This window comes from Macrobrachium nipponense, chromosome 4 (assembly GCF_015104395.2).
Source record: "Macrobrachium nipponense isolate FS-2020 chromosome 4, ASM1510439v2, whole genome shotgun sequence".
Classification (NCBI taxonomy): Eukaryota; Metazoa; Arthropoda; class Malacostraca; order Decapoda; family Palaemonidae; genus Macrobrachium; species Macrobrachium nipponense.
In genome coordinates this window covers 134,081,682-134,094,006 of record NC_061100.1, presented here as the reverse complement: position 1 = coordinate 134,094,006, position 12,325 = coordinate 134,081,682, and the positions used below count along the sequence as shown (strand labels likewise).

The following is a 12,325-nucleotide window of genomic DNA, read 5'->3' as shown; positions in this document are numbered from 1 at the left end:
ATTAGTGAAGTCTCTTAAGTGAGATTATTCAAAAGACTGCAGACTGACAAGTCCAACCATACAGTCATTGCCTCTACATTCTCTGGCATGTGGTAAATATCTCCTCTGGTGCAATGCTGTGGCTTACTAGATCTGCTGGACTGCAAGGAACTCACTGACCCCTAAGATCAGACATTCACTTGGTCCAAAGACAACACTAACATTCACAGGCCCGGGCAACCAGATTCCTCACCTCTGAAAGGAAAATGGACTTGTTTCTGCTCCCTTACCCATTCTTGTTCTCATGGTATTCTGTCAGTTTTCCCAAAGGGACCCCACAAAACCAAAAACAACAGTTGTCCGAGAGGAGATGACCAAAGAAGCCGTGCAAACACCACACACGAAGAGTGAGTGGGGTGCACTGATGCAGCAACAGGTGTTCCTGAAGGAAAGATAAGTTGTGGACATGGGAGCAGATATAACTGGAGGAGGAGGAGGAGGAGCAGCTCAGATAAGATGTGGACATGGGAGCAGATATAACTGGTGGATTGTTTTGTTTGTATGGTGTTTTTACGTTGCATGGAACCAGTGGTTATTCAGCAACGGGACCAAAGGCTTTACATGACTTCCAAACCACGTCGAGAGTTAACTTCTATCACCAGAAATACACATCTCTCACTCCTAAATGGAATGGCCGAGAATTGAACCCGCGACCACCGAGAGGAGGAGGAGGAGGAGGAGCTCAACTAAGGCTGCGTCTAAACCAAGCGAGTCAAGTCAAGACAAGTCATATGACTAGTCATTTTGAATCAGCACTGTTCCCATTGACTGAGTCAGAAAGTCAGAACCAAGCTCAACAGGGACTGGATGGATGCAAATGCTCTCGCTGAAATATCAGTGTTGCTGTGGCTGAGGCGGCAAAGGAGAAACGTAGGCGTCAAAGATTATGGATTCACGAGATTAATGCTAAAAGGCCAGAGTTTGGAAGCTTTGAACATCTATTCCCAGGCTTGAGAAACAATCCAGAGAAGTTTTAAGACTTCTTTAGAATGACAACTGAACAATATAAAATGTTTGTGGAGTTAACTGCGCCCTACGTAGGAGAGCAAAACACCAATTACAGACGTGTGCAGTTTCAGTCGAGGATGGAATGGCCATTTTCCTAAAGATTCATAGTGCTCACCTCTCAGTTGAATTGTCGTGACTAATGAAAAAATGGGTCTGCCCCAGTCACTGACTGAATCACCTTGACTCGCTTGATGTGCTCTCCCACTTGAATTCATGTGGTGATTCAAGAAGTCTATGAATCGTCTTGACTTGTTTCGACCTTACTCACTTGGTGTAAACGCAGCCTAAGGGGCCATCAGCCTCAGCACCAGTGTTGTCCTCTAAGAATAGCAAGAGGTTGGAATCCTTTATCTCTACCTCTTGAGTATAGTATTCCCTTGAGAGGGATGTATCCACTAAAGGAAGTGAGAGAGAGAGAGAGAGAGAGAGAGAGAGAGAGAATTCTAAATCAAAAGGCAAAGTCATACAAACAATCAAAATATTCAATGACAAGCAGGGGAGAGAGAGACTGCAGCAATGTGTACTTTTCATGATTTGAAGAGGGAGAGAGTGTTGAGCTTATTACCAAGCTCAATAACCATTCTAGCTTAGGCTGGAGCTACTCCTATGCAATATAAAATATGATGGGTTTGTACATCATTAAGAATAAATACTATATCATGAGGGATATTCCAAGTAGGTAAGACTGGGTGAGGAGAACCTTCTACAAAGGGCTTGGAGGTTGCCCTGACAGGCACAGTAGGCTATTGTAAATAAGTTTGCGCTGAAATAAATTCTACATTTTTTTTCTTCGAATTTTAAATACATTCTACAATACATAAACACCTTAGGGTAAACGTCAAGTAACTCAAGTTCCCTATCAGATCTCGTGAACTTTAAACACCACTACAATATTCAACAGAAACTAGTAAATGCAGAATTACTGTATATATGAGACAAGTTGGCAAGGGCAACAGTAAAAACAAAGCACAAATTGAGTACATATAAGGTTACAGTAAAGAAAACACAAGTTAGAGATTCTTATTTATATTTGTTCTTGCAGAGTTACCATCAGATATTCCATATCTCGAAGTATATCTCAGTAGTGTACTGCTACCTGTAGTAATGCACATAATCCATAATATTAGTATAAATATAATGAAAATACTATGTAATAAAGCATTCTTAATTTTATAATCTGAGGATAGCAATTTAATAAGATGTAGCTATACTGTATAGGCTAATTAAAAGTGTAAATGAATTAAAAATTTATCTAACTGATATTACCCTACATTTTTTTAGAAATATGATGCCAATATGCAAAACTCTATATACTGTAACCCAGTGCGTTCAGATACAGCTGCACCATGTTAGGTATCCACAGGATTTTACTCACTATTCCTAGAGACTGCATGACCACTCCATCACTGCCTACCCCTTGTCACGGCACTGATTATCATCACTAGTACACTTCACTACTAACACTAAAATTTTGACTGTCTCGCAGCATTTACAATCGCAACACATCACAACACACGTCACACAATTAAAAGATAAACTACACAAGTAGAGCAATCATTGTACAAGTATTTAAAAGTACACAAGTGTCTCGTTGGGTTCTGTTTAAGACGATTTTTACAAACTGAGATAATCACTTTCGTGTTCCTTAAGAAGTTTTAAACTAAGATTACAATCCAAACAAAACCACTTAAAAAGCTGTTAACTTCCACTCAAACCTATAATACATTTTCATTGTACAATATGTAATGGAAGAACTATAAAACACTACATAGCTTCTCACAGTGTCAGATGATCTTTATTACCCATTTTTTACTCAATGTGGTGAATATTTTTCATGGTAAAGCCATTGATTTCTTTTGAAGTTTAAGTATTCAACACGAACTGAACTGTTAACCAAAATTAAACACTGAGTTTGGTAAGATATATGAAAGAAGCACCAAGTACAGTATATTGAAAAAGAACTTCACTGCACTTCACTAGCCCCTTTTTGAATCCTCTAGAGGATAAATCCTTTTAAGGAAACAAAATCCCACAATCCTCCCTAAAGTACTGGTACGGTCATGTTTCATGTACCATCCTTTACTTTCAGTAGCAAGTACCACCCCACCGACTTTGTCGTCAACATGAAATTACATAGGATGTTTTCAACGCCCCACCGCATGACTAAACAGTATATTCAAAATTTTCAGCACTTGATAACATGGGAAAACACTCAGCATGCATAATACTTTAGTTTCCTATACCGTACTGTATGTAAGCAGCTTTCCCCTTCTCTGTAAACTCTGTACTGTACTCTCCCTGGCACTGAAAAATTTGACTTGCCCATGACCAATTCACTAACGTATAGCAGAGCACTGAAAAGCAAGGTTTGATTAAACTGAAGAGACAGAGGTGAAAAACACTGGAACTAATAATTTATGATATTTATGAGCTTTTAAGCTATTTAGAACTACTAATGAAGCACTTGAACACTGAAGCACCCAAACGACACTTCACTGAATTCAATAATTTCTTTAGAGCATCAATTGCATTTTTAATATGTACATAACTAATGTATAGGCCAATGTTCAGTTGGCTAAGTTAATGCTGTATCACATTTTCAAAAACTGAAATTCTAAAGATTTCACTTAATTAACCCTCGGGGTACGCATATTACATGTATTAATGGTGGCACTTTTAGGTTCGACCTGTATCACGTCGTTTTTCCCAAAACCTGAAAAGCTGTAATGGAAACAGGTATAGTAATTAAAATCCCAAAGCCCATAAGACCATGTATGATGTCAGCCTCTCGAACAGCAAAGCAATGAAAATAGTACTGTAAAGTGCAACTCCTTAAGAATTAAAGTTATGTACTGCACCGTCAGGTAAAGCTCACAAAATGTACATGGTTTTATCTACAAATTTTCTCCCAAAAAGGACAAATCTACACATACTCACTACAACTCCAAAATTATCATCAATTATTCCCTCCCTTTAAAATAATTCTTTAATGGGGTCTCTACTACATGAATGTAATCCAGCATGCCTGTTTTAGGAAATGTAAAGGTCAATGCCCATCTAAAAGGAGAACTGTACTAGCTAAATCCATCATACTCCCAACAGCTAATTGACTAGGGAATTTTAGAAGCAATTTCACAATTGATAACCCTACACCTACAGATGTGAATATAAAAGAAATGCCTAACTCAATCACTATATGTACTATTTTTAAAACCATAACAATTAAGTACTCTTCATTCTGATACAATATAAGTCAGTGATGCGACTTTTTATACAGATTATGCCAAGAATGTCAATAAGTTGTTGACTAGCATTACTACACAACTTCCAATTCAGACAAGGTTACACACTTGCAATGCTTACAGGCAACACTTATCAGTGAGAAGACCCACTTCAGAAAATAAGAGTACTCAATGAAGAACTGATCCTGATCAACCCTCTATGTCAAATTTTAAAATGTATATTTTTTCTAGGTATACAAACCAAAGCCTTTAACCCTAAATGGATGGATACCATCATGAGTGGAGACAAAAGGTTTTGAATGGTTGGTGGATTCACTCCTGGTGAGCATCAATATTACACACTACACAATTTGGCTAGATAGAGTGGCAGTGTGTTTCCATTACACTCTAGACAACTGAATTCTCAGCGCCCTTTAGCTAAATGGACATCTCATGAGGTTAATCTTGTTCTGGATTTCAACGGGGGAATGTCATACTCCTTTTTCTTCCATGACATCTTTTTATTTATTTGCTCATGAATACACCCAGGGATTGCTGTTGGTTGTAGTTCTTATCTTTTATGATAGTGTGTCAGCTATAACTGTAATTTTGAAAAGAAAAGTGTAAAGAAATATTAGAAAAAAAAAATAAAAATTGAAGAAATATTAGAAAAATCATGTATGCTTCAGAAAATCTAATCAATATTTTATAACAAATATACTCACAATATTACCAATTTTAGTTTTTATCTGTTATGATTTGTTTGAGCTATAATTATAATTTTACAAAATGGAATTGGAAAAAAACATGCATAAATTGGTAAAATTGACAATTGTCTTGTATAAGAGGCCCTGCAAGGCTTGTAAATAGTGATTTTCAACCTCTTTTGGAGAATAGGGAGAATTTTTTCATTTTTTTCTTACACCATGTGCATTTGCGTGTCTCCCTCTTTCCATTGATGTATTTTGTTCTTAAATTGGCTGACTTCAAAGTCTGCCCAGTCTGGGGTGCTGCATTTTTTTTTTTTTTTTTTTTTTTTTTTAGCCCGGCTCTTATGGGTTAATGTAGTTGTCCTCGATTTGGTAATGGATGGAAGCTGCTAAATGGGAGTACCACTCACCTCGGAAGTGAGAACTTTTCCTTTGGCCTCAGGGACTAGGACTATGTGGGGTGGCTGAGGTGGGCTTATGATTATGATAAAAGACTGGGTTGCATACCCAGCAAAATACAACCTGCAAAATTTTGTTCCCAGACATAAATATGAAAGAGGAACTGATGACTTAACCTCTTATAGAATCTGGCATAGGGATATGAGACTGATAAGGTCCCAAGACAGAAGGAATACCACATTCCTCTTCATATGAACTGGTGACCAACAACTCCTGTAATATCACAAATTTTCTAAGACAATTTGTATTTTTCATAGCTACAAACTTGAGGTCTTAATAGAATAATTTTCTAGCGCCTAGCTGGATATGGTTAAACAATCAAGAGATTGAAAAGCAATGAATCTGTGAGATCTGGCAATGTGAGCGTATGTCAGGTTAAAACTGGTCAAAGACCACGCACCCATGATATCGCATTTAGTCTTTTTCTTAACCACCTGGGTGAGAGTCATGGCCATTTACCTGGTGGCATAGGAAATTTGTTTCTATTCTCATTCTAGGAAAACTTCCAGGAAACAAGTGCTGCCAGAAGAAATCTTTTAATATATGGTTAATTATAAATGGATGGTTCAGATGATGACTTACCACTTGCCCAAATCCCCCTAATTAAAAGTGAAATCACAGTCTACCTGCATTATGGCTTACCCAGCATGTATAAACTGGATAAAACTTAATTCCTGAAGACATCTTCACGACTCCAGAATCCTCTGAAGCAATATTCAGCTTGTAAGCCTTCCTTCAGAAAAGTATTGGATCAGTAAAACGTCTCCTTCTATTCTTAACTCTTTCATATCCGCTTAGTTTTGAGCACTGTGTCCCCAGATATCCGAGGTATCTGGGAGCGCTCGATAGTGCAAAAAAATAATTAGTATATCGAAAATTCAGCAAAAATATAAATTTTATGCCAACAACGTTCATTTTCTGTCCTTTTTTTCTAAATGTTAGTATTTTATGGTGAAATAGTCAGAATAAGAGTCCCAGCCCTCTAAATATGAAAAAATGTGAGTTATTTAACAAAAAAACTAAAAAACTTTACTTATTTTTATATTTTCGTTCGTAACCCAAAAACTATGAAAGTCAGGCAAATGAATTATTTTTTATGAGAAAGCCAAAACGACATATAAATCAATGGAAAACGAATAAGTCCAGCCGGTGAAAAAATTGATAGAAAAGAGGGTAAGAAACAGAGCGTAGTACATGGATTTGAGCATGCGCAGTACAGAAACTACTTTGCTGTCGTATTGATACCCGAGATACACGGTCCAAGGTATAATCTAGCCTGTGGAAATCACTACTTGTCCGAAAATAAAAAAAAAAATGCCCCTACCACACGCACGAAAAATTTAGGTAAATTTTACGTACCGCTACGTCAGTTGGATAGATAGGGGATAGAGTATTTTTACATACTATTACGCCAGTTGGACATGAAAGGGTTAAATTCCGAGATTCTGCGAAGCAGTCTCCAGTCCCTGTCAGATCCACTTCCCCTGAAGAATCTTTAAATGCTAATGAACTGTCTTCACAGCCTGGTTGACTTTCCATGGAAGCAGGCTGTAGTATTGACAACTAAATTAAGGCATGCCTAAGGACACATTTGTAGGAATCTTGGGAAGGGAGGTTGTCCTAGTCCATATCCAAGCCACTGCAACCATGGTTAGGTTTGTATGTAATGGTTTCTGTATACATTTCTGTTTCTTAATATGAGGGTGGGGTCATCCCTACATTTAATCATGGTAACCAGACCCAAACCAATAATAAAAAAAAAAAAGAAACTGATCATATTTTGATTTGTTTCAGTATCAAAAATCTCTGAGCTTAAAATTGAGTTTTTACCTTTTCTGTCTGTATGTCATTTTTTGCTACTTGCTATCAGAATCTAAAACCAGTTTCCCACTGACAGGTTAGTGGGGAACGGTACGGCAAAATAAATAGAACTTTTGAGATACGAATAACTGATGTTTGCAATTCCCTAAAAGCCATGGTTATAAAGCAATCACATTGTTGTGCCTGATATGGAACTGATCAACTATGAGCTGTTCTAACCAAGTACATAAAGAACAAAAAACTGCCTGATAATCTGTTGGCTTATATAGATTAGGCAAAGCCTATACATCAGTCTCCAGTTCAAGATAGGTAACTTCCTATACATCAGTCTCCAGTTCAAAATAAGTAACTTCTATCTTCTTTACCAGGAATGATTTAAAATTTAAAGCAAATAAAACCAAAATGTCATTTCTATTAGTTTCAAAACATGTAACAAATTTCCAAGTTTGTGATGTGTAATTATGAGCCATGGGTGAATATGCAACCATGAAGACTGCCATTGTAGGTCTATCTAAAGTGTCCCTTAAGCACTGGAACTGAAACCTTTACAGTAATAAATTTTGAGTCTTTTAAACAAAATTGGAGATAAGCAATTATGTATTCACATTCCTGCATAAACAAACCCTTATAATACCACCAATTTAACTTCCATTGACATGAACAATTATTTAGGAATTGTCTTGATAAATTTTCAATAAAAATTCAACCATTCAACAGGAATCAATCTTCATTTACAAAATACAATGATAGTGTACTTATATGTACTCATCCTGTATGCAGCAACTAACAGATAAATCAGTCCTCACAAACTACATAATAAAAATTCATGCAACACAATGAGCTATAACTGCTGTTATATTAGTCCATAAAAGATCCAATTTAACCAAAAACATGTACATCGTGTGTATGCTTTGCTTTTCAAGAGGCCAACCCTTAGATAAAAAGAACTGAAAAATGTACATTAGCAACTTTTGAGCAAAGAGTGCCAACTGCTTGTAAACAATATGTTGTGTTAACCTGCAAATGTGAATTCTGATTTTTGTCAGCCATCAAATTTCATAGGAATGTGTGTGTATGTGTGTAAAGAGCATGAGAGAAAGTGAATAATTATACTGAATGTGATAAGAAATTTATTAAATTCATACACTGTTTCACCTTCAATTACTGCAAATGATTAAATATTTAATAAAAATCTTGTATGCCTTTAAAGCAATTGAGAGAGTGCAAGGAGGAGACTGTACACGGCTATATGACAAAAATGGCTGCAGTGTTAAACCCTACTTCAACTGTGTACCCAGCTATCACATGGGTTACATCTAAGGCAAAATATATTTAGTGTATAATGTAATGAATAATTGTGCAATTGTATAGACACATGCATAATAAGAAATCTCATGACGAAAATCACGAAGAGGACAATCTGAAAACAAAAGCTAGTTACTGAAGGGAGATAAAAAAAAACACTAAAACTTTTCTAGTACCGGTAACTTATTTCAAAGGGGATAATATTAGTTCAACCTGAAATTACGGAATAAACTAAAATTAGAAAGCACTTGACCACTGAGACTTAACTTTCTTCACTTATACTACACTATAAAAAATATACTCCAGGCAGTATCCACCCCCCCACCCACTGACTAGAATAAAATATTTTATATATTCTCTCTTTCCATTATATATTGCACTTGTATAAATTCACTTCACAAAAATTTTGCTGCAATGCTTCTTTCATAACACTCACAAACACTTGGAGCAAAAAATCACTATTTAAAGATATTCAAAACTTTAAATGAGGGAACACTTCCTACCACACTTGAAATCATCAAAGATAAATAGCACTGGATATGGCACTGTACAAAAAAACACCTTAAAATGATTAATGCACAATCCAATAAGACACATTGATTAGAGGCATGATTGAGCCATCACCAAAACCTAACCTTTATGATTTAAATCACTTCACAGAACCACTTCACTCAAAGAAATGAAATTACTTAAGCTTATCCATGAAAAATACTGATGTGTAAATCAATCACTTGACTATCATTCACCACAAAGCAAAAACGAATTTCACATGCACAATCAAACACTGAAGCACATTCTGAGACCATGACCTTTGGTAATTAAGCTACACGTGACACTTCATAGGCAAATAATTGACATTTATCAAAACTATGTGATGATAACACTTCATAAAACCTCTATAATACCAATTGATGGCATTTTCCAAATTAAAAAAAATCACAACTCATAATTATCCATACTTGCTGAATTTACACAAACTGCTGATTCGACCAATAACTTGGAATACATACTGTATACGTATTCCTTTAAACATAAAATTCATAAGTCATAAGAAAATACCTAAGCTGACATAAACATTAACAAATCATTTTCCATCTTGTAATTCAACACATCCAAAACCAATATCATTTAGTTAATTCATACCTATTAAATCTTAAGGGGAAACTTAGGTGCATATTCAAGTAGCTGTTCCTTTGACTATGACAATAACCAAATGATCGTCTCTAGTAGTTTCTTCTGTAAGACCAGGGGATACACGATGGAGAAGGTCCAAAGAGAATGCACACGGAGGAAAAGCGTACAAAACACCCTGCATTGACGCCTCTTTGTTGTTGCTGCTGCTACTGTTACTTGTGTTGAGGGTGATCACACCTGCTGCCTCCTTCTGCTTAAGATAAGCCACCAGATTTCGAAGTGGTCGAGTCTGAACCGACGCCTCTTCTGGAGCCTGTGGAGCAGTAGTACTGGGTAAAGACAACATGATAGTAGCTGTGGATGGTGCACTAATACGGCGACTGACGTCGTCTAAGCGAGACTGATCTAAACGAAGACGTTGTGTAATGCGGAGAAGAGGTCTAGCATCTTCATCTTGCATCATATCAGCAACTTCGCCATCACCCTCAATAAGATGCATCTTAGTACCAAAAGATGAATTCTTCAGAATGAGAGAACCATGCCATGCCGTACTGGTTTCTCGAGCAACATCTGCCAAAGTACGAGCTCTGTTCAGCCCAGAAGTATTATTGGAATCGTTTGGATCTGGACTCCGTGCTGGATCGCCACCTTCTGGGGTTCCTTCGTAGTCCCTATAGTCTCTCTGATAATCACCGTGGTAGTTCCCCCTATGACCACGACCCCTTTCGTGCCATCCACGCCCTCTGCCTCTTCCTCGGCTGTAACTCGAACTATATTCACTACTACCTCCGTAGTCTTCGTAACCAGCACCGGTTCCACTGCGGCTACCCCAATCCTCATACTCGCCTTCAAATTCCTTTTTGTAGCCAGATGGAAAAGGACCAGGGGGATTCACTTCTGCAAAATCTGTTCTAAGTCGTTTATCTGGCCCTCCAAGAGGGACGCCTCGCATCTCTTTAACAGCTGCTTGAGCAGCATCTAAACTTTCATACAGAATGTAAGCATGACTTTCTCCTTTTACATATTCTATTTTCTTTATGGCTCCAAATCGATCGAATTCCTGCGTCAGCTGAGTGACCGACGTCCAAGGTCCCAGGCCACCCACCCAAACCCGAGTGGTTGGCAACACTTTGCCATATCCAATCTTGCATTGGAATTTACCTATGTACTGCCCCGAAAGCTCAATCTTGGCACGATGAGCCATATCCAGATTCTGGTATCTTACAAAAGCATAAGCATTTCCTGTCCCAGGCGGAGGACGCTTGATATCAATATCATCGACTACACCGTACCGTCCAAAAATGCGCCTCAATTCGTCCTCACTGATATTAATCTCCAAATTCCCAGCAAACAATGTGCGTGTCGCGAGAGGATCCTCCTCCGGGGGCACGTGATGCAAATAGTTTGGAAACTTATCCCTCTTACTCTCGACCATCCCACCGCCACCCCCGCCCCCACCACCTCGACCACCAAAGTTGTGCTTGAATCCACGTATGGGTGGACCGTAGTGTCCATGCGGTCCCCCCCTTCCCCGAGGCTGTCGGTAACCATAGTCATCCTGTCTTAGTGGGGGTCCTTCAGCGTAATAGTCACTATGGGGAGGAGGAGGAGGCCGACGCCTGTCAAACCTAGGTTCATACCTATCGTCCAGTTCCTGCCCAGGTGGAGTCCTGGGCCTGTACCCGCGGTCATAGTCCGGGGGCGTTCGTGACCTGCCCCTGGGAGGCCCGTAATCCCTACTGCTGGCTTCGTAGACGGGTTCAACCACGACGGGACGGTCATAGAAGAGGATGCGGGGCTTGCTGTGCTTGGCCTCCCTGGCCTCCTCCCCGCTCCGGAAATAAACGTAGGCCAACCTCTCGTCAGCCCCCAAGGTTACTTTGACACTTACGTCACCAAATCTCTTGAATTCACGGTAGAGGGCTTCCCTCACCATTTCGTCACTGGCTTTAGCATGAAGATTCGACACACACAGTACCTTATATCCAGGGGGCGGGGGGCCCCGAGGAGGCCGGCCGAAATCATCCCGGTGATCGGAGCGATGGAGAGGTTCCGGGGGTGGATACCGTCGGCCAGGACTTCCACCGCGGCTACTTCTACGCCCTTCGTCTTCACTACTGTCATCATAACGTCCTAAACTCGACCGTGATCGTTTACTCGACGGAGACAAATCTCTGTCCGCTCCACGTTTCATGATGATCTAGAATTTCGGTATTCTCCCGTCGACACACCTACAGAACGGTCATCGACATAAACAAGCCACGCATTGACATTGTTACCAGAATGCACTTTGCTGTCAAACATATTTCTCAAAAAAGTGTTTTCATGAATACCTTCTACAAATTAGTACACTTCTATTCAATAATTCCGAAAATAATTAAGTGCATCATTCACTATACACTCAAATGAAATTTGAAAGTTTGATGAAGCTACCATTGTTCAATTTCTGACTTGGTAACAGTGTTTATATCTTCTTCCGCCAATCCACCCATTCTTTTCAAGATACATTATGCACAAGATGCGGCAACTAAATAGTAAAGGAGTTGAATATATTTTTACATGACTGCAAAATATTTAATTAGATATCAAACCCAGCTCCTAAACACTTGTCTGGTTTTGATGGATTGA

The 12,325-nt window shown here is 38.7% G+C and overlaps 1 protein-coding gene across 2 annotated transcripts; it reads right to left on the bottom strand.

Annotated features, from left to right (window-relative positions):
- Positions 1–2,057: 2,057 nt before the first annotated feature.
- On the bottom strand, positions 2,058–11,985 carry LOC135211193 (RNA-binding protein spenito-like). 2 transcript variants are annotated; one of them, XR_010313639.1, is made up of 2 exons: positions 2,423–11,985; positions 2,058–2,143 (listed from the first exon to the last, which is right to left on the bottom strand). XR_010313639.1 is itself a non-coding variant. In XM_064244409.1 (2 exons), the coding sequence occupies exon 1, from the start codon at positions 11,889–11,891 to the stop codon at positions 9,741–9,743; it is 2,151 nt and encodes a 716-aa protein (XP_064100479.1). In that variant the 5' UTR covers positions 11,892–11,985; the 3' UTR covers positions 2,058–2,143; positions 9,707–9,740. The 2 variants fall into 2 exon arrangements, 1 of the variants encoding a protein (XP_064100479.1); XM_064244409.1 differs by having other exon boundaries at positions 9,707–11,985.
- Between the last annotated feature and the right edge of the window lie 340 nt (positions 11,986–12,325).

Coding starts and splice junctions, on each gene's coding strand:
- LOC135211193 (XM_064244409.1), bottom strand. CDS start 11,891: ATGAAACGTGGAGCGGACAGAGATTTGTCTCCGTCGAGTAAACGATCA.